This window comes from Phycodurus eques, chromosome 1, assembly GCF_024500275.1.
Source record: "Phycodurus eques isolate BA_2022a chromosome 1, UOR_Pequ_1.1, whole genome shotgun sequence".
Classification (NCBI taxonomy): Eukaryota; Metazoa; Chordata; class Actinopteri; order Syngnathiformes; family Syngnathidae; genus Phycodurus; species Phycodurus eques.
Genome location: NC_084525.1, coordinates 13,819,627 through 13,845,185, shown reverse-complemented (window position 1 = coordinate 13,845,185; position 25,559 = coordinate 13,819,627). Strand labels below are relative to the sequence as shown.

At 40.7% G+C, this 25,559-nt stretch overlaps 1 protein-coding gene across 3 annotated transcripts; it reads right to left on the bottom strand.

Annotated features, from left to right (window-relative positions):
* Positions 1 to 881: 881 nt before the first annotated feature.
* LOC133403638 (embryonic polyadenylate-binding protein-like) lies at positions 882 to 25,294 on the bottom strand. 3 transcript variants are annotated; one of them, XM_061678692.1, is made up of 15 exons: positions 25,093 to 25,294; positions 24,201 to 24,405; positions 23,315 to 23,508; positions 23,095 to 23,210; positions 17,910 to 18,049; positions 17,721 to 17,815; positions 16,474 to 16,611; positions 16,083 to 16,178; positions 15,291 to 15,551; positions 7,998 to 8,085; positions 7,794 to 7,913; positions 7,589 to 7,716; positions 2,891 to 2,999; positions 2,615 to 2,745; positions 882 to 1,383 (listed from the first exon to the last, which is right to left on the bottom strand). In XM_061678692.1, exons 2-15 carry the CDS (start codon positions 24,394 to 24,396, stop codon positions 1,321 to 1,323), a joined length of 1,875 nt encoding a protein of 624 aa, XP_061534676.1. In that variant the 5' UTR covers positions 24,397 to 24,405; positions 25,093 to 25,294; the 3' UTR covers positions 882 to 1,320. The 3 variants fall into 3 exon arrangements, 2 of the variants coding, with proteins under 2 accessions (XP_061534676.1, XP_061534688.1); XM_061678704.1 differs by lacking the exons at positions 882 to 1,383; positions 2,615 to 2,745 and having other exon boundaries at positions 2,907 to 3,035; positions 24,201 to 25,294; XR_009768715.1 differs by lacking the exons at positions 882 to 1,383; positions 2,615 to 2,745; positions 2,891 to 2,999; positions 7,998 to 8,085 and having other exon boundaries at positions 7,631 to 7,716; positions 24,201 to 25,294.
* Positions 25,295 to 25,559: the final 265 nt, after the last annotated feature.

Genomic DNA, 25,559 nt, shown 5'->3' with positions numbered 1-25,559 from the left:
ACATTGATCAAGTCAATGCACACATTCAGCAAAATGATACAAAACTGATCAGACAGACAACGCTTCCAAGTGCAAATGATAGATCCTAAAACATAGTGAAAGCAACTCAGTGAGTGAAGGAAAACAAATGGAATAATCTTCAATGGCCTAGTCAGTGGCCTAATTTCAACCGGAAAGACAATGCTTTTCAATTACTTAAGACAAATGTGAAAGCAACTGCAGGTGTCGGTCAGTGCAGTGAAGGCCTGGCAAAACATGTCCAGGAAGGAAAATCAGAATTTAATATCAATGGATTCCAGATCATCCGAGTATTACAACTATTATTGATTACACTTACAACTGACAAATACTTATGAGCCCTTGGAAATGTACATTTTACATCCATCCACTTTCAATACCGCTCTTCCTCAGTTGGGTCTCAGGCGAAAGGCAGGGTCCACCCAGGATTGGTCACCATCTGATTGCAGTGCACATAGACAACGAACCATTCATACCTGTGCTAATTTGGGGTCCTCAATGACCTAGCATGTTCTATGAATGTGGAAGGAAGCTTGAGTACCCAGTGACAACCCACACAAGCATGGCGGAACATGCAAACACAGGAAGGGTCAAAAGTCAAACCCAGAACCTCGACTGTGAGACAGACATCCTAACCACTACCCCCGCCTCCACCATGCTGACGATGAATGATGCATTTGCGTAAATATAAGGAGAGTTCTATCTGAAAATGTAAAAGTTTTTCATCACAATCCATTCAAAATCCTAAAACCTCTGCCACCGTCCAAATACTTATGGGCCAAACGTTACATGTTTCTGTTCAGTGTAGAAATGGATGATCCAATGTTTCAAAGAATTGAATAGAAATTTGAAGAGGCATATCCTGCACATTTGCTTAAGGCCACAGTCCTGCTTTAATGTGATGAAAAGAATCAAGACAGGTTTAATGCCTATATTGTGAACTTTATATGAACAAAAGATATTACAAAAAGGAACAAAACAACTCCTTTTGTCAGTTACAGCCACATACAACATTGTCTTTTTCTTTTTTTTTAAAGCAATTTCACACACCACCAGAAAGTGGTCAGCATCTGTAAAGAAAACTACAGTCACATTTTAAATAAATGTCCAAATGAGCAAACATACAAACAGTTTTGTATTACAGGATATCGAATAAGATTGACTACAAGTCCAGCGTTTTTACCCCCCATAAACATTAATACAGGAAAAAAAAAAAAAAACTTCATAATTCTGCCAAAACAGTCCCATCCAGCCACTGTAGGACCAATCTTAACAGAATGAACAAAGCTGACCAAGGATTCCTCACTTTTTTGGACCGGAGACCTTGGCCTGGTGGGCTTGTAAGACCGCAATCGCCTCGTCCACCTGATCCAAAACAAACAAAAAGATTACAGTGGAACCTTGGGTTGCAAACTTAATTGGTTGCAGGACCCCGTGTGGACCCCCGCCCCCCATTCTTAAACCGGATGATTGGAAATGCAATAAATCCGTTGCAGTCACAAAATTAAACTATACTTAACTTTATACCTTCAGTGTAGTTAAAAATAGTGCAATATAGAAATAAAACTAAAGTTGATTGCTCATTAACCTTAACTATAAGTAGGGAAAAGAGGAAGAGAATTATAGCTATTCATTGAAGAGCCTTCTACCACAATAACAGGGAAATTCTGATTCAGGTGTTTTCTCTTTTGTAATTCATTGGTTGATTGTGGCAAAACAAACCGATCCAGGGACATTTTTCTTTTTCTGTTCAGAAGAAAAAAAAAAAAAAAAATAATAATAATCTAAAAGTTGGCTGTCACATTGTCATTTAAAAGATAAATTGCTCTGTTGTCCAAATTGCTGCACTTTTCTTTTGCCTCGCTCACACTATCACCAGCGAGCGCTCTCTCATTTTTGTCAGACTAATAATGAGAAAGAAAAAAAACAAAGATCCAGTGCCTGCCTTAGTTGCATTGCATGACGAACAGTCTATGACTGTGGCACAACACCTGCGCAGATCTTTCGGCTCATCTATGAAAAGCGCTTCTTCTTCTTACACTACCCTTCGCAGTTTCCCTTTTTATCTTGTGTGCCACTCTGACTGTTTAGCCCTTTGATTACTTGAGCTATTTTTATGTGATTACACCAACATTAAGCATTCATTGGTTTAATTGAAGAGACGCTACAATTCAATAAATAACATACTATAAATACTATTTTTTGACAAACGTAAAAATGATTTCTGGACTTTTTTAACCACGTGAACCACAAATGTTATTAGATTTGTGATTGGATGATCGAGGAAGGAGGCGGAATTTCCGCCGAGAACACATTTCTGCCTTAGGCCGAGGAGCAGACTAGTTTTCACCTTACAGCCAAGCATTATGTACAGAGTCAATGCAGCGCAAGTAGAAGCGCACAGCATAGATCCTTCTGTTCGTCCATACCAAGACTGTTCCCAAACCGCAAATAATACGTTAACTACGAACACTTTGTACGTAACCCGAATTGTTCGTAAACAGATGGGTTCGTAACCTGAGGTTCTACTGTATTTGAATGATGAACATTTCTATTTTACAATCATGGTGCAGCCCTTAAAAGTATCGTTTTTTGCCTTGGCGTGGAGGGACTCTGGTGACTCCAGCATGTGTAGCAGCTCAGAGTTGTCAATCTCCAGCAGCATTCCAGTGATTTTTCCAGCCAGGTTTGGGTGAAGAGCATGGATCAGAGGGTACAGACGCTCACCTAAAATATACAATATGCTGAAATGATTTCATGAATTCAGAGTCAGACAAGAGACCATTTAAACGGCCACACCAACATGCTACTGTAAACTCAATCCAACCATAGTCAATATTCATTTTATGTCTTGTAGTTTACAAGTGCATACCAAAGAGCTGCTTCTGGTCCACAAGTGGTGCTCCAGCCAACATTGAAGCGGTGAGTGGTTCAATGCTTTGAGCATGCACTGGCTGCTCCATCACAGGGGCAGGAACAACCTAAGAAAATCTTAAATCTTTTCAACAGGCAACCAGCTGAAACAGTGAAAAGAATGGCACTTCAGTACAGTGATCCCCTGATTTACTAATTTAGTTCATTCCTTAATCTCACTCGAAACTCAAATCACTCTTGTCAAATCATCTTTCCTCATTGAAATGAATGGAATAACATTCAGGTCGTGTAAGGCCCAACGAGCACCAAGCGACGTGGGTGAACACGAGTGAAGTGGACCATCGCTGTTCCTCCTTGTGCAGTTCAGTCATTGTTTTCTGGTCGTACACTTTTCGGAGACTGAGGTTTACATCCTTTGGAAAAGTTACTGTTTGAGACAAACCGGCGACCGCGCAGGAATCCACAACTTAAGCCTCATCACGAAAACCTGGTCAGATCTTTGATCAGAAAATTTTATCTGTGTTGTACTCCGTGAAACAATTTATTGTTCCTGGCCATTTTTTCAGCTGAGATACACCTGGTAAAAACAAGTTTACTGATGTAGTGTTTAATTCTCCCAGCAGAGGGTCTCTCAGCGCTACGTATCCATCCATCCATTTTCCGTCCAGCTTATCCTCACTCAGGTCGCGGGCATGCTGGCGTCTACCTCAGCTGTCTCTGGGCGCAGGGTCGGCCCTGGGCATAGATGACATAGGCGGTTGCTTTGGGCACCATCTGCTGGAGGGGCGCACTGCCAGCGCCCTCCTCCTCAGGAGAAATACTAGAGTAACTATGTTTGTCACTAGTCAAGTCATGTCACAAGATGTGGGAGCGCATCTCAAGTCAGCGAACGAGCAATCAGTCAGAACAGGACAGGTGATTTTATTTACAATTCTTTTCCATCATGAAAAGGACAGCTAAGCCCTCGCGCGCACACTTCCGCAAAAGAAGAAAAGCGGAGGAGGAAAAGAAGTCAAAATATAAAGGTAACCTTATATCAACATATTTTTTAAATATAATTTTATGTAAAGAAGATGTTTTAGCTAGCGAGCTTGAAATAAAGTAAGCATTAGCTTAACACGCTGATGTCGGGTGACCAGTCGTCCTCTTTTAGCCGGACATGTCCTCTTTTTTGAGACCTAAAAATGTGTCCGGCCGAAATGTCAAACGAGTCAGGGATTCTCAAAGTACTGTGCCCCCTCCCCTCCTCCGCTGTGGTTGTTACCGCTGCTTATGCTGTGATTAAGTGACCAATTTGAACAATTACTCTTTTTTATTAGTAATGCATAATCACAGCTAAACAATAATAATCTCATGTAGCAGAAGAACACACTGATGTGGTATATGTAGGGCCTGTAGTGGATGTATGTCCTCCTACAGCTTTTTTGTTTGTACAGAAATAAGCAAATCTACTCAATGTCTTTCCAGATGCACTAAAAAGATACCTTACGCCTCAAACAGCTGCTAGAGAGGGGCCTCCAAACCTCTGAGCCCCTCACACCACTCTGTGAAGCATTTACCATTAAGTTTAGCCAATTCTTTTTTGTCCAAACTTTGTTCTAACACACTACTCTGTTTTTGTTATCAAAATTATTAATATTATACTGTTATCATTGTTACTGAATGTTACAGTATAAAGAAGTTAGTAATTACACTAAATGTTGGTCTGGATCAAATAAAATAAGTTATCTGTACTGTCTGCAGTGCCTACTGTACATAACACCACAGAGTTAACGCAGTGATCCTATAGTGTGGATGTACTGTATATTTGAATACAGCTACAAGTCAGTGATCCTCAGGTATCGTAGAGCAGTTTTGAGCGATTACCGTCATTTCTCGTGTATAACGCGCATTTTTTTCCTCGAAAAAAATTGTCAGAAGTGCACATTATACATAGGTATAGGGGGAAATGAAAAAATTTTTTCACATTTTATAAATGTATACCGCCATCTAGACGTTATGAAAGAACTGTACACTCTCATTCCAAAGTGCCATCGCCACCTAGAGGCTATGAGAAAGGTGTACACTTTCATTCTAATATGCCACCCCCACCTAGATGTTAGGGAAAAAGGTGTAGCCTACACTTTCATTCCAATATGACAGGGGTACGTATGACTGCATATATGTACAGTTGTGCTCATAAGTTTACATACCCTGGCAGAATTTGTAAAATGTATTTATTTTTAAATAGGACTGAACAACAACCATCATTAATTTCTTTATGGTTATGTTTTGTTTAATGATAATGCTTTTGTGAAATGCTTGATCGTTTAATTTTAATCCCATTAAAATAAAATTCTATGCGTTTCGCCTGGTCCTTCATATTTTCTTTAAAGAATTGTACCCATCTTACAAATTCTGCCTGGGTAATCAAACATATGAGCAAATGGAATTTTGTGAATACTTCAAATACTACCCAGTCAGAAAACATACAGTATGTCGCACCAATGTCGACAACAAGGTCTGTTTTGCGCCACCTCAGCTGGCCAATCCCAGCCTGCTGTTATGTTGGCACGAAGCCGGGAACTTTCCAATTTTTGAACGCAGCGGCTGGATTGTGCACAACCTGCATTAATTACAGCACCAGCACACATTTTGCCACCACCATCTTTCAAGTAAGTTGGCAGAAAATGACAATGTTGTCACAGGTAAGTTGTGTGTTACTGTATTTAGTGTGCCAGGAGGGGCCCGGCTGCCAGCTTTACACGCGTATTAAAAGGACCATTTTCACGGACTACCACAGAATATAAATCGGCGTATCTGATTTATCAGCAAACAATGTTTTGTGACAAGTATTTATGCAAATGGTTCATCTTTCATTTCCACAATTTCTTCACACTTTGTTCCGTTTTAACCAGACCAGGTATTTATTAATAATTCAGCATGTGCGGTAGATTCAATTGTCTAACAGGTGATGCCACTCAACAATTCCGTGTGTCAACACTAAACAATAGCACCGACAATGAGTTTGACACGCGTGGTGAATAAACTTACACGATGACGTGAGATATCAAAGTGATTAAGGCTTTTCTTTTCCCTTCAGCAGGCTATCAAAGGAGGAATCGGGTGCTGATTTTGCTGTTGTTTAATGATGGGCATTAACTGTTACTCATTGTATTTTTCCTTTTCTTTTTACTGAAAATCTGTAAATACTATTAATCTGAATTCTGTCTTCATTACAAACATGAAATTAGGTTATTTTAAGAAGTCTATTGTTTTTCACATTGGACAGTAAAATGTACTGAAGCAACCTGTGTTGTTCTCTGGGGTGATTTGTAGGATTTCCAACGCACTTTGGGCAAATGTGCAGCACTGAGCTGGTGGAGTGAACGGAGTAGAACAAGAGGCGGAAAGAAGTGCTACCTGAAAGCTAAACGGCCCGTTGAATGAGTCAAACGGCAGACGTTACAGTACAATTGAAAAGGTCCGACACGAACGAATAAAGGTCACACAGTTAAAGCCACATGGACAGGCTACCCTGGCTGGCGCTCCAGCTTTAATCATTCAGACGTCATGTGGTGGTAATTTCTGATTAAAAAGACGAAGACATATTGCCAATGAGCAATTGCTTTCCCTGCAACATCAGGGCAATGGAACTTTTCATGACGGGCCGACATCGGTGCAGGACGTATGTTTGCTGACTGGGTAATATATAAAAATCTCTCTTTGCGTCCTAATAGGAATTAGAATGGTAATTTGCATCCATTCAGTTAGCTCATCAGTACCACTTTGACATTAATATATGACAACAGTGACCCCATCTCTGACCACTTGAAACCTTTCTTAGCTTGTACAAACGTCAGCTAACTTGTACCAACGCAAACAGTTAAGCTAAGGTTAAATGCGGCAAAAATGAACAATGGTAATGATATTGTTGGTTGAGCGGTAGAAGTTAAATGTTCCACACATCCTGGTTTAACATAGTTCGTTACACCACGACTGCGTATCACTGTTGCGTATTGCTATGCACAGGTAGTGCGATTAGAGCCGATTCAGGGAGAGGTGGGAATGATGGTGGAACAAACCATTTTTAGGCAAAGGGATGTTCTGTATTTTTGTTGTTAAAATGTTTCAAACGGGTACTGTGCCGTTATGGACTATCCACCTTGTTTAAAAAGGACAAATCTCTCAAACTTTAGGGGTGCGGGGATTCAATTGAGGGGTGCTTGGCCCCCCCCAAAAAAATAATTTGCTAAAACACCATATTTGCCATTTCAGAAGTTTGTATCAAACTCTTAGCCCTTCACATAACTCGGCACCGAAGACGTTGCTCTCAGTTTCAAAAAGGTTGGTGACCCTGCTCTATATACAGTATTGTACTGATTGGTGGCGTCACAACGGACGGCTGGGTCTCGCATAATTTTAGTACGCAGAATGTACATTTTCTTTTGTGAAAGCTCCTGCATTTTTGACTGGCCGTTACATCTGTGACGTTTCAACGCCATTCACCGGCAATTCAAATTTCGAGTCACAGGAAAACCAGTGGCTGAGTGTCAACCACTCATAAAAACAGGCGGCCGAATCCCGTGCATAGCAAAACAGTTCAGTCAGGTTTGGCAGCGGCTCATAACCCGAAAAACTCGAAAGTCAAGGTATCACACTGTACTGATTTTTCATGTAGGAGAGTCTCGGTACTAATCAGAACTTTGTTGAGTACCTGGAGTCTAGTCATGGGTACAGGCATGACCTGCTGTGGGTTTCGCACTGCCGACGAGTACTTAAAATGACTCCTGGACACACCGGACAGGTCAGCTCGCCCACCTGCAGTCTGGGTTCCGATGTTATCTAAATAAAGAAAGGAGATGTGCATGTTCATAACTGCTCCATCCATGTCCAGGCGTGTATGAGATGCCAGGACTGACTTGTCTTTTGTGTGGAACTGGCGATACGTGGAGCCTGAGTGGAAGCTTGTCTCACTGTGGCGATGGGAGTGGAGCCACGGCGAGGGGCAGACCCGCCAACATATTGGGTTGAGTATGGACCTGAAAACATGGGTAGCACCGTTTGTGTCTAGATGCATCATTTGAGCCTCAACACATTCACATTGTCGCGAGTTATCCCTTCACCCTGCACTCTCGGTGACTGTCCTGCCCAACGAGGCACTGATCTCATGTTGCTGATGGCATTGTGCTCATAGAAGGTGTGTGTGGAAGCCTGCAAGATAAATGCTCGTTTCAAATTAAACGACAAGAAAAGTAAAAATACATTTAAAAAAGAAAAAAGAAAATCACAGATACATGCCCCGATTACAGTGCAACACGATTTGACAGTTCTGAGTTACAAGTGTGGTCACGTAACAAACACGCAAGTCAAGGTACCATTGTATATACTTAATAAAATAGTAGCATATCCGAATTGTGTTATGAAACAATCAGGAATCACAATATGTACAGAGGAAAAAGTATGTTAACCCTTAGCAATGTCTTAAATTTCTGCATAAATTGGTCATCAAATGTAGTCTGATAATACTACAAGAATAAACAGTCTGCTTAAACTACAAACCCCAATTCCAATGAAGTTGGGACTTTGTAAAACAAACAGGATACAATGGGTATGAAATTATTAAGACCCCCTTATATTTTTCACTCTGTTATATTGTACCTATTTGTTAAAATCATGTAAGTTAATTTTTTCCCTCATTAATGCACACACAGCACCCCATATTGACAGAAAAAAACGGAATTGTTGAAATTTTTGCAGATTAAAAAATACAAAATATCACACCGCCATAAGTACTAAGACCCTTTGCTGTGACACATTTAACTCTGATGCTGTCCATTTCTTCTGATCATCCTTGAGATGGTTCTACACCTTCATTAGAGTCAAGCTGTTTGATTAAACTGATGGGACCTGATTACGAAAGCCACACACCTGTCTATATAAGACCTTACAGCTCACAGTGCATGTCAGAGCAAATGAGAATCATTAGGTCAAAGGAATTGCCTGAAGAGCTCAGAGACAGAATCGTCGCAAGGCACAGATCTGGCCAAGGTTACAAAATGTTCACAAGAGCACAGTGGCCCCCATAGTCCTTAAATGGAAGAAGTTTGGGACGACCAGAACCCTTCCTAGAGCTGGCCGTCCGGCCAAAGTGAGCAATCGGGGGAGAAGAGCCTTGGTGAGAGAGGTAAAGAAGAAACCAAAGATCACTGTGGCTGAGCTCCAGAGATGCAGTCGGAAGATGGGAGAAAGTTCTAGAAAGTCAACCATCACTGCAGCCCTCCACCTTTATGGCAGAGTGGCCCAACGGAAGCCTCTCTCCTCAGTGCAAGACATGAAAGCCCGCATAGAGTTTGCTTAAAAAAATAAAAAATAAAATTAATTAAAAAAATAAAAACACCTGAAGGACTCCAAGATGGTGAGAAATAAGATTCTCTGGTCTGATGAGACAAAGATATTAGTTTATGTCTTAATTATAAGCGGTATGTGTGGAGAAAACCAGGCACTGCTCATCACCTGTCCAATACAGTCCCAACAGTGAAGCATAGTGGTGGCAGAATCATGCTGTAGGGGTGTTTTTCAGCTGCAGGGACAGGACGACTGGTTGCAATCGAAGGAAAGATGAATCCGGCCAAGTACAAGGATATCCTGAATGAAAACCTTCTCCAGAGTGCTCAGGACCTCAGACTGAACAACAAGACAATTCCAACAAGACAATGATCCTAAGCACACAGCTAAAATAACAACGGAGTGGCTTCAGAACAACTCCACAACTGTTCAACTGTTCTTGAATGGCCCAGCCAGAGCCTTGACTTAAACCCAATTGAGCATCTCTGGAGAAACCTGAAAATGTCTATCCACCAACATTCACCACATTCACCATCCAACCTGGCAGAACTGGAGAGGATCTGCAAGGATGAATGGCAGAGGATCCCCAAATCCAAGTGTGAAAAACTTGATGCAGCATTCCCAAAAAGAATCATGGCTGTATTAGCTCAACAGGGTGCTTCTACTCAATACTGAGTAAAGGGTCTGAATACTTAAGGCTGTGTGATATTTCAGTTTTTCTTTTTTTTTAAATCTGCAAACATTTCAACAATTCCGTTTTTATTGTCAATATGGGTTCTGTGTGAACATTGAGGGGAAAAAAATGATTTTAGCAAATGGCTGCAATATAACTGAAAAATGTAAGGGTGTCTGAATACTTTCTGTACCCACTGTACATTGATTTGCAAATCCTTTCCAACCTATATTCAATTGAATACATTACAAAGACAAGATATTTTTATTTTTTGTGTGCAAATTTTCTCATTCTGAATTTGATGCCTACAACAGCAGTTGAGAAATGCTTAAAAAAACCAGGAAGATTCCACAGGTGATCAAGTTAATTGGAAACAGATGAATGTCATGATTGGGTATAAAAGAAGCAATTCCCAAGAGGCTCATTTGTTCACAAGCAAGAATGGGGCGAAGTTCACCACTTTGTGAACTACTGTACGAGCAAATAGTCCAACAGTTCGAGAATGTTTCTCGACGTACAATTGCAAGATGTTTAGGGATTTCATCATAGACTGACCATATCATCATCAAGATTCAGAGAATCTAGAGTAATCTTTGCACATAAATCACCAAGTCAAAAACCAACATTGAATGCCCACGACATTCGGTCCCTCAGGCAGCACTGCATTCAAAACAGTCATCATTGTGTAAAGGATATTGCCCCGTGGGCTCAGGAACACCTCCCCATTGTCAGTTAACACAGTGTATTGCTACACCTACAAAACACCTACAAATGAAAGTTAAAACTCTACCATGCAAAGTGAAAGCCACATATCAACAACACCCTGAAACGCTGCCAGCTTTTCTGGGCCCAGTCTCATCTGAGATGGACTGACTGCAAAGTGGAAAAGTGTGCTGTGGTCTAACAAGTCCATATTGTTTATGGCAGTCATGGCCTCTGAGCCAGGAGGAAAATGACCATCCAGATTGTTCGTGCATCAAGTTAAAAAGTTCTGTGATCGTATGAGGGCGTGTTAGTGCCCTTGGCATGGGTAACTTGTAGATCTACAAAGGTACCATTAATGCTGAAAAGGTACATACAGGTTTTGGAGCAACACATGCGGCCATCAAAGCAATGTCTTTTTTCAGGGACGCCACTGCTTATTTCAGCAAGACAATGCCAAGCTACATTCTGCATGTGTTCCAACAGTGTGGCTTCGTAGTGAAAGAGTGTGAGCACTAGACTGGCCTGCCAGCAGTTCAGACCTGTCTTCAATCGCAAATGTGCACATTATGAAGCACAAAATGCAACACTGGAGACCCCGAACTGTTGAGCAACTGAAGTTGTACATCAAGCAAGAATGGTGAAGAATTCTACCGACAAAGCGCCAATTTATGTCCTCAGTTCCCAAACGGTTGAGTGTTGTTAAAAGGAAAAGTGATGCAACAGTAGTAAACGTCACAGCTTTTTTGGAAGATGCTGCAGGAATCGAATTCAAAATGAGCTAATACAACCCCAATTCCAATGAAGTTGGGACATTGTTTAAACAAATGAAAACAGAATACAATGATTTGCAAATCATGTTCAATCTACATTTAATTGAATACACTACAAAGACAAGATAGTTAATGTTAAAACTGATAAACTATTGTTTTTAGCAAATAATCATTAACTTGGAATTTTTTGGCTGCAACACATTCCAAAAAACCTGGGACAGGGTCATGTTTACCACTGTGTTACATCAGCTTTTCTTTTAACAACATTCAATAAACGTTTGGGAACTGTGGACACTAATTCTTGAAGCTTTGTATGTGGAACATTTTTCCCAATCTTGCTTGATGTACAGCCTCAGCTGTTCAACAGTCCAGGGTCTCGTCGTATTTTACGCTTCATAATGCGCTACACATTTTCAATGGGAGACAGGTCTGGACTGGAGGCAGGCCAATCTAGTACCCGCACTCTTTTACTACGAAGCCACGCTGTTGTAACACGTACAGAATGTGGTTTGGCATTGTGTTGCTGAATAAGCAGGGGCGACCATGAAAAAGACGTTGCTTGGATGGCAGCATGTTTCTCCAAAACCTGTATGGACCTTTCAGCATTAATGGTGCCTTCACAGATGTGTAAGTTACCCATGCCATTGGCACTAACACAGCCCTATACTATCACATATGCTGGCTTTTCAACATTGGGTCCGGATGGTGCTTTTCCCCTTTGGCCCGGAGGACACGACGTCCACAATTTCCAAAAACAATTTGAAATGTGGACTCGTCGGACCACAGAACACTTTTCCACTTTGCATCAGTCCATCTTAGATGAGCTCGGGCTCTGAGAAGCCGGCGGCGTTTCTCTGTGGTGTTGATGAATGGCTTTTGCAAAGTAGAGTTTCAAGTTGCACTTACGGATGAAGCGCCAAACTGTATTTACTGACATTGTTTCTTCTGAAGTATTCCTGAGCCAATCTGGTGATATCCTTTACACATTGATGTCGGTTTTTGATGCAGTGCCGCCTGAGGGACCGAAGGTCACGGGCATTGAATGTTGGTTTTCGGCCTTGCCGCTTACATGCAGTGATTTCTCCAGATTCTCTGAACCTTTTGATGATATTATGGACCGTAGATGATGAAATCCCAAAATTCCTTGCAATTGTACGTTGAGGAAAACTGTTAACTTAAACTGTTCGACTATTTTCTAACTCACTTGTTCACAAAGAGGTGAACCTCGCCCATCTTTGCTTGTGAATGACTGAGCAATGCAGGGAAGCTCCTTTTATACCCAATCATGGCACCCACCTGTTCCCAATTAGCCTGTTCACCTGTGGGATGTTCCAAACAGGTGTTTGATGAGCATTCCTCAACTTTCTCAGTCTTTTTTGTCACCTGTTCCAGCTTGTTTGGAACGTGCTGCAGCCACAAAATTCTAAGTTAATGATTATTTCCTAAAAATAATCAAGTTTATCAGTTTGAACATTATCTTGTCTTTGTAGTGTATTCAATTAAATATAGGTTGAACATGATTTGCAAATCATTGTATTCTGTTTTTATTTATGTTTAACTCAATGTCCCAACTTCATTGGAATTGGGGTTGTAGTATTTGAACAAAAATAAGTTTCAGTTTGAACATTAAATATAGTTTTTGTAGTGTATTCAATTTAATATATATGGAAAAGGATTGGCAATTTGTAGTACCACACCAGCAAATTACAGTATGTTTTCATATTTTTATACAGCATAACATGTAAACATTCACAGGACAGGGAGCAAAAGGTAAAGGAACCCTGGATTCACTAACTGGTTGACACTCCTTTGGCAGCAATAGCCTCAACCAAACATTTCCTGTAGTTGCACATGTGCACAAACTTGTGATTACATTTTTCCATTGATGATGGCAAGCTGTCCAGGCCATGAGGGTGCAAAGCACAGCCATAATGTGACACTCCACCATTTCAGTTGGGAAAAGGTTTTGATGTTATTTGGTGTGCTGTTCCATTTTCCACTCCTCCCAAACAATTCAACTGTTTTCATATGTCCACATAATTTTGCCAGTAATGCTGTGGAAGACCCAAAATGCTCTTCAGCAAACTTCAAATTTGCAGTAACGTTTATTAAGACACCAACGGCTTCCTCTGTGTTCCGCCATGAACCCTATTGTTTATGTTTTATGCATGGTGAAATTGTCAGAGGTGTTGCCATGTGCCACTGAGTCTTCAGCAGACACACTACGTTTTTTTGTTTTTTTTACACCTCTGAGGATTGTTTGTATGTGCCCTGCGATTGGCAGGCAACCAGTTCAGGGTGTACCCCGCCTCCTGCCCGATGACAGCTGGGATAGGCTCCAGCACGCCCGCGACCCTAGTGAGGAGAAGCGGCTCAGAAAATAGATGGATGGATGGATGGATGGATGGATTCTGCGCTGTGCTCTTGCAGTCATCTTTACAAGGTGGCCACTCCTTGTAAGAGAAGCAACAGTGCTGAACTTTCTCCATATATAGACCACTTGTCTAGCCGTGGACTGATGAACAAGACTTTTAGAGATACTTTTGTAACATATCCAGCTTGAAACAAGATTATATACAGTATAAATCCTGACAACCCAACTGAGCTGCTATGGCATGACCTCATCAAAGCTCTTTACATCAGACATAACAGGAATCTTGCTGAACTGCAACAGTTTTGTAAAGATGAATGGTCCAAAATTCATCTTGATCATTGTGCATGTCTAACCTGTTTCAGGTTATTGCTGTCCCCCCCAATGTCCCCCAAAAAAATTCTTATATATTTGACACACCACAGAAGAAAGAGTCTTGTTAACAAGCCAGACAATGAATGAATCAAAATAAATTACAGTAAATTAAAATTGCAACGCATGTGGAACCAAGCTTCAAAATGGTCAAGAATTGAGACATTTCAGCTTGCAGGTGCTGTGGGCGTGTCGCTGAATGCTCTGAAAACCCCGCATCCCTAGAACTTTAGCCATCAATCAAATATGTGCCTTCTCTCACAGTTCAAGTGGGGAGAGGAGAAATCCAAGCGGCACACATTGCCCTGGCTCTCACGGGCTGCAGAGAATCAGCCGTTGAGCCCTGGCATAATGACCATCAGCCGCAACGCTGGCACAAGTCCCCCTCCCATTGCCTCTGTTGAAATTCAGCGGGACAATGCGCTGCTCTGGCCGCTGAAGGATGCACCATAAGCAGCCACAGGACTGGGTTGCACAGCGGTCCCTGTGCAGGATTTATTTTCCTTCCTCCTCGCATGCGACCGGCACTGTGTGGCTGACGACCCCAACGCTGTTGTGGCAGATCTCCGTAGGGCGCGGGGGGTTACTCTAACCAATGTCAGGCTGGTAAGGGGCTGCAGTGTGACAGATCCAGTATGGTTCGCCGCTGCCTCACAACGCTCGTGGGTATTTTCAGAGATTGAAGTGGGCACAGATAGGTGTCCACATACATTTTGATGACAGTTGATCACAGCTTTTGCTAGACTGGCTGGAAAGTGGAATAAATTTAAGGAAGAGAGAGAGAGTGAGAGATACCGGGGGGGGGGGGGCACCGAATGGAATAAGGGTGCTTGGTGGTTATATAGCGGGGGAGAGCCTCATGCCAGAGAGTATCAGCCGTAGCCCGCTGTCGTCACGAGGCTAGTTATGAGCGCTGCCCAAAGAAATCCGGCCAGTTGAGAAGGTGAAAAAGAGTCGCAAGCTATATCTCAACAATTCAGTAATATATTATCCTCAGTCTTTGCACATCTTCTAACATTAATTGTTTTACAAACAAAACGCGACAATGACTTGGGGGGAATTTAAATCCATGGGTTAACTTTTGCCTCCCTGTCCTGTGAATGTTATTTTCAATAAAATTATGCATAACTTCAAGAAATTCCAAAGGGTTCACATACTTTTTCCTCCCACTGTAGCTTACCTGTGGCACAGTCATGTAGTAGCCAGTCTGATGGTACGAGTCAATGATGGGACTGGTCATGCTCCTCAGGGTGGCCAGTCTCTGCATGTACTTGTTAGTGAGGATCGCTTTACGCTCCTCCCGTCGCTGGGCAAGTGCCACATACAGGGGCTTAGTTGCAATAATTCTTCCATTCATCTCAGTAACTGCTTTTGTTGCTTCCTCAGGTGAAGAAAAGCAGACAAAGCCAAAGCCTTTGCTTTGGGACCCATCAGTCATGACCTACATGCGGCGAGAGAGGTCAGCACAAACTCAAGTACAACCATCATCAAGGTTCTTCACACCTGTATATGAAATTGGAAACACCGTAGACAGGCTAACAAAACTAGCATCAATGCCACAGTAATTCTAAACGTTAAAAATTAATTTGAACGCAAGTGGTAGCGAAACCTGCAGACAGCATACAATACTCACAAGCAGACAGACATTCTTTATCCTCTGCAAAAAACTATTGCAGCTTAGTTGAGGTCTGTGTTTTATCATCAAATCTACATCTGTCTATTATCAGAAGGCACATGACAATACCACTTATCACTGTTTGTTTTTAAAAAGTACAATTGTGCTATTTTTCTTTCCACATTACAAACATTTGGGCATTTTGGGGAACAGATTAATAGGATTTCCATGAATTTAAATGGATAAAGATGATTTAAGATTTGTTTGTTTGTTTTTAGATACTACCATGTCACGGAACTAATTCAACTCATAAGGGACCACTTATTGTGCTTCTAAATGTCTAATTTCAGCACATACCTTAGCACTTGTTATGGTGCCATAGGGGGAAAACTCCTTCCGGAGTCGCTCATCATCTATGCTATCGTCCAAGTTCTTCACATACAGATTGACACCCTGAAAGCAGACAGATTTAAGATTTGTGCCAAAGTTAGAGAGGTTAACTGACACAGAGAAGACAGAAGCAATAAGTCAACATGAGGCTCGGTGATATGACATTTATAAAAAAAATATATATATATTTTTCACAAAAATCTTATTTAAAAAATGTTTTTACCCTTCAATTAAAAAAAGGCAAATGCCATTGACCTGAGTCAACAACTGCTCAGATACAGAAACATCTAACAGCTATATTAGCAAGACATTAGCAAGCCTATTGAAACTATTTACTTGACATTGTTATGAGTAGTACCTGATAACGCTGGATTCGGTCCTGTTTGATCTGGTCAAACCTGCGCTTAAGCTCTCCCTGACGCTCCAGCCGCTTCTGAGCCCGCCCGACGTAGAGGAACTTCCCGTTGAGTTCCTTACCATTCATCTCATCGACTGCCTGGTGAAAACAAAGGAGTCACCACCATAACTTTACGAAACCAATCACACCAAATCCACGTCATTTCTGCCATCTTGCTTCATCTAGTATTAGTTTGATTAAGATTCCTTACTGAGCCTCAGCAACCCAAGCAGTGAAATCTTTCAGTGCAGAGCCAAAGCTTAGGCATTCACCTCACAAATTAGTTCTTGTACTGTGGTACCTTGATTCATGAGTTTATTTCATTCCATGACCTAGCCAAAAATCACTCCTTTCTGAAACCAACTTTCCCCATTGAAATAAATGGAATGCCATTAAACTGTTCCAGATGCCCCCCAGCCCCCAGAAAAACCCAAAACATTAGGAATGCTTTTTTAAGAAAAATAGCACTGTGTTAAAAACAATAACAAAATACAATATAAAGAAATAGTTTCCTTAATTGATACACATTCAATTAAGTTTTTTTTGCCTTTTTCACCACACTGAGCAGCTTTTCTACCTTTTCATGGACAAAGGTTTGGAACTTAGAAATTTGTTGTTGTTTTTTTAAACACCCTCGGCTGGCATTGTAACCTCCCAACTACTTCAGTTTAAAGATAGTACGTATTGTAGAAGCACTCCACTCGACTTCTTTGCCAAGTCGACTACAAACACACCTCACTCATGTTCTATGATTTTCAGCTTTAATTCAAATGCACAACTTCTTCTCAGAACTCCCTTTCTTAGGACCCATTGTGGCCATCTGACATACTACCTGCACAAAAAAATGAGAATGCGAGCACAAAACAAGTTACCTGTACTTTCAGAACTGAGGGTGGCCAGAAGATGTAAATTCCACTGCCGCCATCGAGTGGCGGAGTAGCTGAAGCTGATTCTTAAGTCAAATGTTTGCTTGGCAATGCAAAGCAAAAAAGAAAAGGAGGAAATATCCAAGTGACAGCTTGCATCTCAAAAAACATCAGTTAAAGTACTCTTACATAGCGGTTATTGCCGTCTCTCAAAATTTCTGCCGAGTTGTGTGCTCTCTGTTACAATGAACGTGTACATCCGAGCACAATTCAAATCCAACAACAAAGACAGAGAATGTGAAATCATGGACATGAACTCACCACAGAAACTTGACACATTACCTTTTGCGCATCCTCGTGGTTGGCATAGTTTACAAAGCCAAATCCACGCGAATGACCTCGCTCGTCCTTCATCACACGCACACTAAGAGTCTTCCCTTAGAGGAGGAGCATGCAATCATTTAACATCCCAAGATTTTGGTCAATTAGTTCAGGAAAAAAAGGCTGATTTGAACTTTCATTCATGCTTACCAAATGCAGAAAAAACATCTTTTAGATTGTCATCAGTGTAGTCTTCACCAAAATTTTTAATGTAGACATTGGTGAATTTCATAGCTTTGGTGCCGAACTCCTGCTCTCGATCCTTGCGGGACTTGAAGTGGCCAACAAAACTGCAGACATCACCACACCGGGGGGTAGAAAGTAATTTAATTGTCCTAAGGGTCGAAATAAGTCTTCCTAGGTATGAGTTCATATTACTTAATGAAAAATACAAACGCATAGACTCTTTCAAAGAGGATTTCAATATCTATTGCTTTGTACTTCCCTGGAAGCAGAGGTGGGTAGTAGTAATGAGCTACATTTACTTTTTTGGGATAAATTCCACTTGTCAGAGTAGTTTCAATGCAACATGCTTTTGACTTTTATATCAGTATTTTTGTCTTAAACATCAATAAATAAATAAAATGAATAAATTCCAGTCTTGGTTTCCACAAAACAGGATGCAATTTAACATCTTTCACAGGAGATTTTGTGTGAAAACCAATATTTGAAAACAATCTGGGGTTATTTCCTCAACTTTTTCCCATCAATATATTTTACTTTTGCTTTAGTTAAGTGTCTAACGGTGTTGTAGTCAATATATATTATACATCGACGGCTGAGTGGTGTAGAATTCAGGTGTAGGGGGAAGGAATGCCCCTTTTTGTATTTTAATTTCGTTATCTTCGGTACTTCTATTTTTTTTTTTATTTAATTTTGTCTTGTCTAAAAAAAGAGCCAACAGATCAGATTCATATACGTACATACTTGGGTGTCACTAGATAAATCTAAAAAAATAAAATACTTTTAGTACATTACATTGAGCAACATTCAGCTCGCTGCTTGTAATTTCATCTATGGGTAGGTTTGTCAGGGATTTGTGTCACATGACTGTTACCAATCCAGCGTAACCATTTGTGACGTTTGACCATTTGAACAATCAAACGGAGTAAGGCAGTCACATGACTGCACAGTCTCCATATGGCCCCACACTGAAACAACCTTTTCAAAGTGACTCAATTACACAAAACCTGGCTTAAAATCTATATTTACCTTACATATACGACTGGCTCCAGCTTGCCCGTGACCCGAGTGAAGATAAGCACTATAGAAAATGATGAATGGACTATGAAAAAGAACAGCTACGTTGTGTGCCGTCATCTGTGTCTGCTGAAAATATCCACATTTCCGCCTACAAGAACTCCACTTGGCACTTGAGAAACAAAAAAGGCTCTTGATTTGCATTTGCAAAATGTACTGCTCTGTGGAAAAGCAGCAAGTCAACCACTGCACATTAATGCAAATTACTCTCCGTAGTTGTGTTATGTCCTAAAAGTATGTTTTGTCATAGTGGTTGTTTGTTGTCATACTAGAGTGGCTGCAACTACCAGAGACAAATTTCTTGTGTGTTTTAACATACTTGGCCAATAAAGCTAATTCTGAACTATAGGTACTGTAGTTATACAATTAATCACCTCTGCCTGGTAAGCCTCCTGCTGTTTTTAAGTGTAAACAAAAAGTTAATTTAAAGTGTGGATGGAAAGTTTTCAGACCCCCTTAAAATTTTCACTCTTTGTTATATTGCAGCCACTTGTTAAAATAATTTAAGTTCATTTTTTTCCTCATTAAATGTACACACATCACCCCCCCCCCATATTGACAGAAAAAAGACAATTGTTGAAATTTTTGTTGATTTATTAAACAGAAAAACTGAAATATCACACAGCCATAAGTATTCAGACCCTTTGCTGTGACACTCATTTAACTCAGGTGCTGTCTATTTCTTCTGATCATCCTTGAGATGGTTCTACACCTTCATTGGAGTCCAGCTGTGTTTGATTATACTGATTGGACTTGATTAGGAAAGCCACACCCGTCTATATACAACCCCAATTCCAATGAAGTTGGGACGTTGTGTTAAACAAATAAAAACGGAATACAATGATTTTCAAATCATGTTAAACCTATATTTAATTGTATACACTACAAAGGCAAGATATTTAATGTTCAAACTGATTAACTTGATTGTTTTTAGCAAATACTCATTAACTTAGAATTTTATGGCTGCAACACGTTCCAAAAAGCTGGGACAGGTGGCAAAAAAGACTGAGAAAGTTGAGGAGTGCTCATCAAACACCTGTTTGGAAGTGCAACAGTTTAAGGACAATGTTCCTCAATGTACAATTGCAAGGAATTTAGGGATTTCATCATCTACGGTCCATATCATCATCAAAAGGTTCAGAGAATCTGGAGAAATCACTGCATGTAAGCGGCAAGGCCGAAAACCAACATTGAATGCCCGTGACCTTCGATCCCTCAGGTGGCACTGCATCAAAAACCGACATCAATGTGTAAAAGATATCACCACATGGGCTCAGGAACACTTCAGAAAACCAATGTCAGTAAATACAGTTTGGCGCTACATCCGTAACTGCAACTTGAAACTCTACTTTGCAAAGCAAAAGCCATTTATCAACAACACAAACGCCGCCGGCTTCTCTGGGCCCGAGCTCATCTAAGATGGACAGATGAAAAGTGGAAAAGTGTTCTGTGGTCCGACGAGTCCACATTTCAAATTGTTTTCGGAAATTGTGGACGTCGTGTCCTCCGGGCTAAAGGGGAAAAGCGCCATCCGGACCCAAATTTCAAAAGCCAGCATCTGTAATGGTATGGGGCTGTGTTCGTGCCAATGGCACCATTAATGCTGAAAGGTACATACAGCTTTTGGAGAAACATATGCTGCCATCCAAGCAACATCTGCACATGTTACAACAGCGTGGCTTCGTAGTAAAAGAGTGCGGGTACTAGACTGGCCTGCCTGCAGTCCAGACCTGTCTCCCATTGAAAATGTGTGGCGCGTTATGAAGCGTAAAATACGACAACGGAGACCCCGGACTGTTGAACAGCTGAAGCTGTACATCAAGCAAGAATGGGAAAGAATTCCACCCAAAAAGCTTCAACAATTAGTGTCCTCAGTTCCCAAATGTTTATTGAATGATTTTAAAAGAAAAGGTGATTTAACACCGTGGTAAACATGACCCAGTCCCAGCTTTTTTTAACGTGTTGCAGCCATAAAATTCTAAGTTAATGATTATTTGCTAAAAACAATCAAGTTTATCAGTTTGAACATTAAATATCTTGTCTTTGTAGTGTGTTCAATTAAAGATAGGTTGAACATGATTTGCAAATCATTGGATTCTGTTTTTAATTATGTTTAACACAACGTCCCAACTTCATTGGAATTGGGGTTGTAAGACCTTACAGCTCACAGTGCATGTCAGAGCAAATGAGAATCATGAGGTCAAAGGAACTGCCTGAAGAGCTCAGACAGAATTGTGGCAAGGCACCGATCTGGCCAAGGTTACAAAAACATTTCTGCTGCACTTACGGATCCTAAGAGCACAGTGGCCTCCATAATCCTGAAATGGAAGACGTTTGGGATGACCAGAACCCTTCCTGGAGCTGGCCGTCCGGCCAAACTGCGCAATTGGGGGAGTAGAGCCTTTGTGAGAGAGCTAAAGAAGAACCCAAAGATCACTGTGGCTGAGCTCCAGAGATGCAGTCGGGAGATGGGAGAAAGTTCTAGAAAGTCAACCATCACTGCAGCCCTCCACCAGTTGGGGCTTTATGGCAGAGTGGCCCGACGGAAGCCTCTCTTCAGTGCAAGACACATGAAAGCCCGCATGGAGTTTGCTTAAAAAACACCTGAAGGACTCCAAGATGATGAGAAATAAAATTCTCTGGTCTGATGAGACCAATATAGAACTTTTTGGCCTTAATTCTAAGAGGTATGTGTGGAGAAAACCAGGCACTGCTCATCACCTGTCCAATACAGTCCCAACAATGAAGAATGGTGGTGGCAGCATCATGCTGTGGGGGTGTTTTTCAGCTGCAGTGACAGGACGACTGGTTGCAATGAAAGGAAAGATGAATGCGGCCAAGTACAGGGATATCCTGGACGAAAACCTCCTCCAGAGTGCTCAGGACCTCAGACGGTGGCCAAAGGTTCACCTTCGAACAAGACAATGACTTGCACACAGCTAAAATAACGAAGGAGTGGCTTCAGAACAATTCTGTGACTGTTCTTGAATCGCCCAGCCAGAGCCCTGACTTAAACCCAATTGAGCATCTCTGGAGAGACATGAAAATGTCTGCCCACCAACGTTCACCATCCAACCTGACAGAACTGGAGAGGATCTGCAAGGTGGAATGGCAGATGATCCCCAAATCTAGGTGTAAAAAAAAAAAAACTTGTTTCATCATTCCCAAAAAGACTCATGGCTGTATTAGCTCAAAAGAGTGCTTCTCCTAAATACTGAGCGAAGGGTCTGAATACTTATGGCTGTGTGATATTTTAGTTTTTCTTTTTTAATAAATCTGCAAAAAATGCAACAATTTTTTTTTCTGTCAATATGGGGTGCTGTGTGTACTTTGTGGGGGAAAAAATTAACAAATGATTTTAGCAAATGGCTGCAGTATAACAAAGAGTGAAAAATTTAAGGGGGTCTGAATACGTTCCGTACCCACTGTAAGATTATTTATTGTGGCTGAATTTGCCTTAGTGTTTGTTATTCACAAAAATAATAATAATAATTTGTGATACTGCTTGGCAAAATTATATTTACATATACCTGTAATTTTTTTATATTTGTCTATTTGACAGTCAAGTGCTGTTTGAAAGAAAAAGTAAATCAGAAGTTACTCACCAGTACTTCAGTATTTTTCTTTCACTTAATACTTACACCAACAATTAGTAAGTTAAAAAAAGTAATTATTTGGACGACTATTTATTTAAAAAAAAAATTTACTTCGACTTGAGTGACATTATTCCAAGGTAACAGTACTCTTACTGGAGTACAATTTTTGGCTACTCTACCCACCTCTGCCTTTGTGTTGACAAAGACAACGGACCTAATAACAGATCCTACCAATTCACTGACCAAGTGGGGGAGATCTGACATTTGTCCCCAAGGAAATTGGCTGGTTTGGTGCCAGACTCCACCCGATTTTTTTGTCCACTAACTGAGCAAAACAGACAGAAAAATCATCTGCTCAGTCAGACACCTTCAGCAGTCATTATTCGCTTACATGTTTATTGTGCACTACTCTTTGCCTAATATGTATGTTGCTTGACAATTTTTAAGAATGGATCAATGAAAGATATTAATGTACTCACACTTTTCTGTCATTCAGCAGCATTCCGTTCATGGTATTAATGGCGCGGTTTGCAGCTTCCTGAGTCTCAAAGTGAACAAAGCCGTACCCTTTTGAGCCTCTCTCATCACAAACGACCTACAGCAAACACGCCATTTACGGTAATACTTAAAGCATAACTTTTCAGCTAAATAGTTAACACATGGCGTACAACAAACAGCTGTCGAAACACCAACACTCACCTTGCAAGACAAAATATTGCCAAAGGCTGAGAAGGTATCATATAATGCCTTGTTGTCAATAGAATCATCCATGTTCTTGATAAAGATGTTGCCCACGCCTGACTTCCTGAGGCCTGGGTCACGTTGAGACCACATTATTCGGATTGGGCGTCCCTTGAGAACATCGTAGTTCATTGTATCCAAAGCACACTCAGCTAAAAGACAGGAAATGTTTGACCGAAATGTCAAAAGACATTCACTGCTAAGAATTAGGCTCTTAATACTTGCATTATATTTATAAAGAAGTCTACTAAGGAATAAAGTTAATTTGCAACCATTTGAATTCAGTTTAAGTCCAGAGATATCAGATACTCCTGTCAATGTATGATCACCTCAGGGCTGTGCGCTTCCTCATATGCAGCATTCATTCTGGGATGTCTTGCTGGCATTAAGAGAGGCAGCGCTTTCACATTAATGCTCCTTGCTGCTTCACTGAGACTAAGATGAGGATATTTACAGACAAAGCCAGCGTGACATTTGGCAATCGGTGCGTGAAAAGGAGCAGCAACCATGTAAGTAACTGCAAGTTTTAATGTTACAAAGAGCAGAAGTGAACGTGTTGTAAGCCCAATTTAAATGACTATTAAAGCACTAAAGATGGGACCTTTTAGCATTACCCAAGATTTGATTTAAAAAGCTATTGGATAATATTAGTAGGCCAGACATGTTGAGGATTGCTGCCACTAATTTCTATGTTGTTTAACATGACAACACAGAACCTGATGCTGCCTTTCTAAATGGCATTTAGAAAAAACGACCAACGTCATGACACTTCAATGAAGACATTTGGGGGGGGGGGGGTTCTGCATCAGAGAAGTTAAAAATGAAGAAAAAAAAGGTACTTCACCATCCGCTGGTTGCTGGAAGTTTATATAAGCATATCCCAAGGATCTCCGGGTTATAATATCACGACACACACGGATTGACATGATTGGGCCAGCAGGAGAAAACTTCTGGTATAGCATGGCCTCTGTAACATCTGGATGCAGGTCCCCGACATACAAAGAGGCGAGGGGATAGGTCGGTCCGCTGCTGTTCATCATTAGCGACTTCTAGTTCAAGAAGAAGGAAGCATCCATTTAACAGCCACATGTACAAAACAGTCAAGTTGAATCTTTGATGACACAAACATATTACATTGGTTTTAATCAAAAGGACAAATAAAACAACTACTCACACTTGTGATGGCAAAATTAAGTTATACATTAAAAATATAAAGGTTTTCTGGTTTGATTCTATTTTTCCTCCAATTCTATATGAGAGAATAAATCAATTTTCACCCATTTTTGGAGGAAAAAAAAAAATAATGGGCTACTGTTGACAACTGTATCGCGATGGAAACAAAACTATAAACTTCAACATCTCTAAATTGATCTTGATGTGGTTCAAAACATTCTGTTAACACTAACAACACTTTCAGCTGAACTTTGCTTCAACTGAAACATTTTAAGCAAAAACATACAACTAAGTTGATATGCAAGGCTCTATTTGAAAGCTACATTGAGCTCAATATTTACTGTCTATTTACTGTCCAACGCAATCGTAAATAGAAAAAATAAATTTCGGAGTTCAGAAGACATCCTGACATGGCTTGATGTGACTACATGAGCATACTACCATAAGCCTAACCAAATTATACTTTACAGATGGGGAAAAAAATAAAATACATAAAAAAGGTGCGTGGGACTTGAGCGTCTAAGTCGCAAGTAGATAAACTCATCAAACGTGCTGTTACTTACAGCGAGCCAAAACGTTGGACATTTAGTGTAACACAAGTCGTGAGCAAGCCGGGTCACTAAGGCGGGAGTCTCGTCGCGTTTAATTAATGGCGCGCAACACCTGCATCAGTCCTCATTGCCACTTCACCCAGGAATTCATAAGGCCGTCTACTCCGCGACAGAAAGCAGTTCTTGCAAAACCAACCACTAGAAGTCGCCCCCTAGCGGAATTCGCACGTGAAACATAACGAAGCAAAAAACTATTGCTGCTTTGACCACATTATAAAATGACAGCAATTGATTTATCTTAAACGAAACTTTATTTCACTGGATGGTCTTTGACACGTTCCTATGTATTACATGTATAGTGAAACTAGAATGGTTTTAAGATACATAAACACAAAGCTAGAATTACACCAACCATTGTTTTTCTCCAAGTCATTGCTTTTTAGAACTATTCTAAATTTTCACAACCACGTGTGTGCACT

Bases quoted from the DNA above. Each gene is read 5' to 3' on its own strand.
- LOC133403638 (XM_061678692.1), bottom strand. From the start codon at position 24,396: ATGATGAACAGCAGCGGACCGACCTATCCCCTCGCCTCTTTGTATGTC. The intron at 23,211-23,314 runs GTGAGTGTTGGT...TGTTTGCTGTAG, and splicing joins GCAATATTTTGTCTTGCAAG to GTCGTTTGTGATGAGAGAGG. The intron at 16,612-17,720 runs GTAATGTGTCAA...TGTTTTCACCAG, and splicing joins ACCACGAGGATGCGCAAAAG to GCAGTCGATGAGATGAATGG.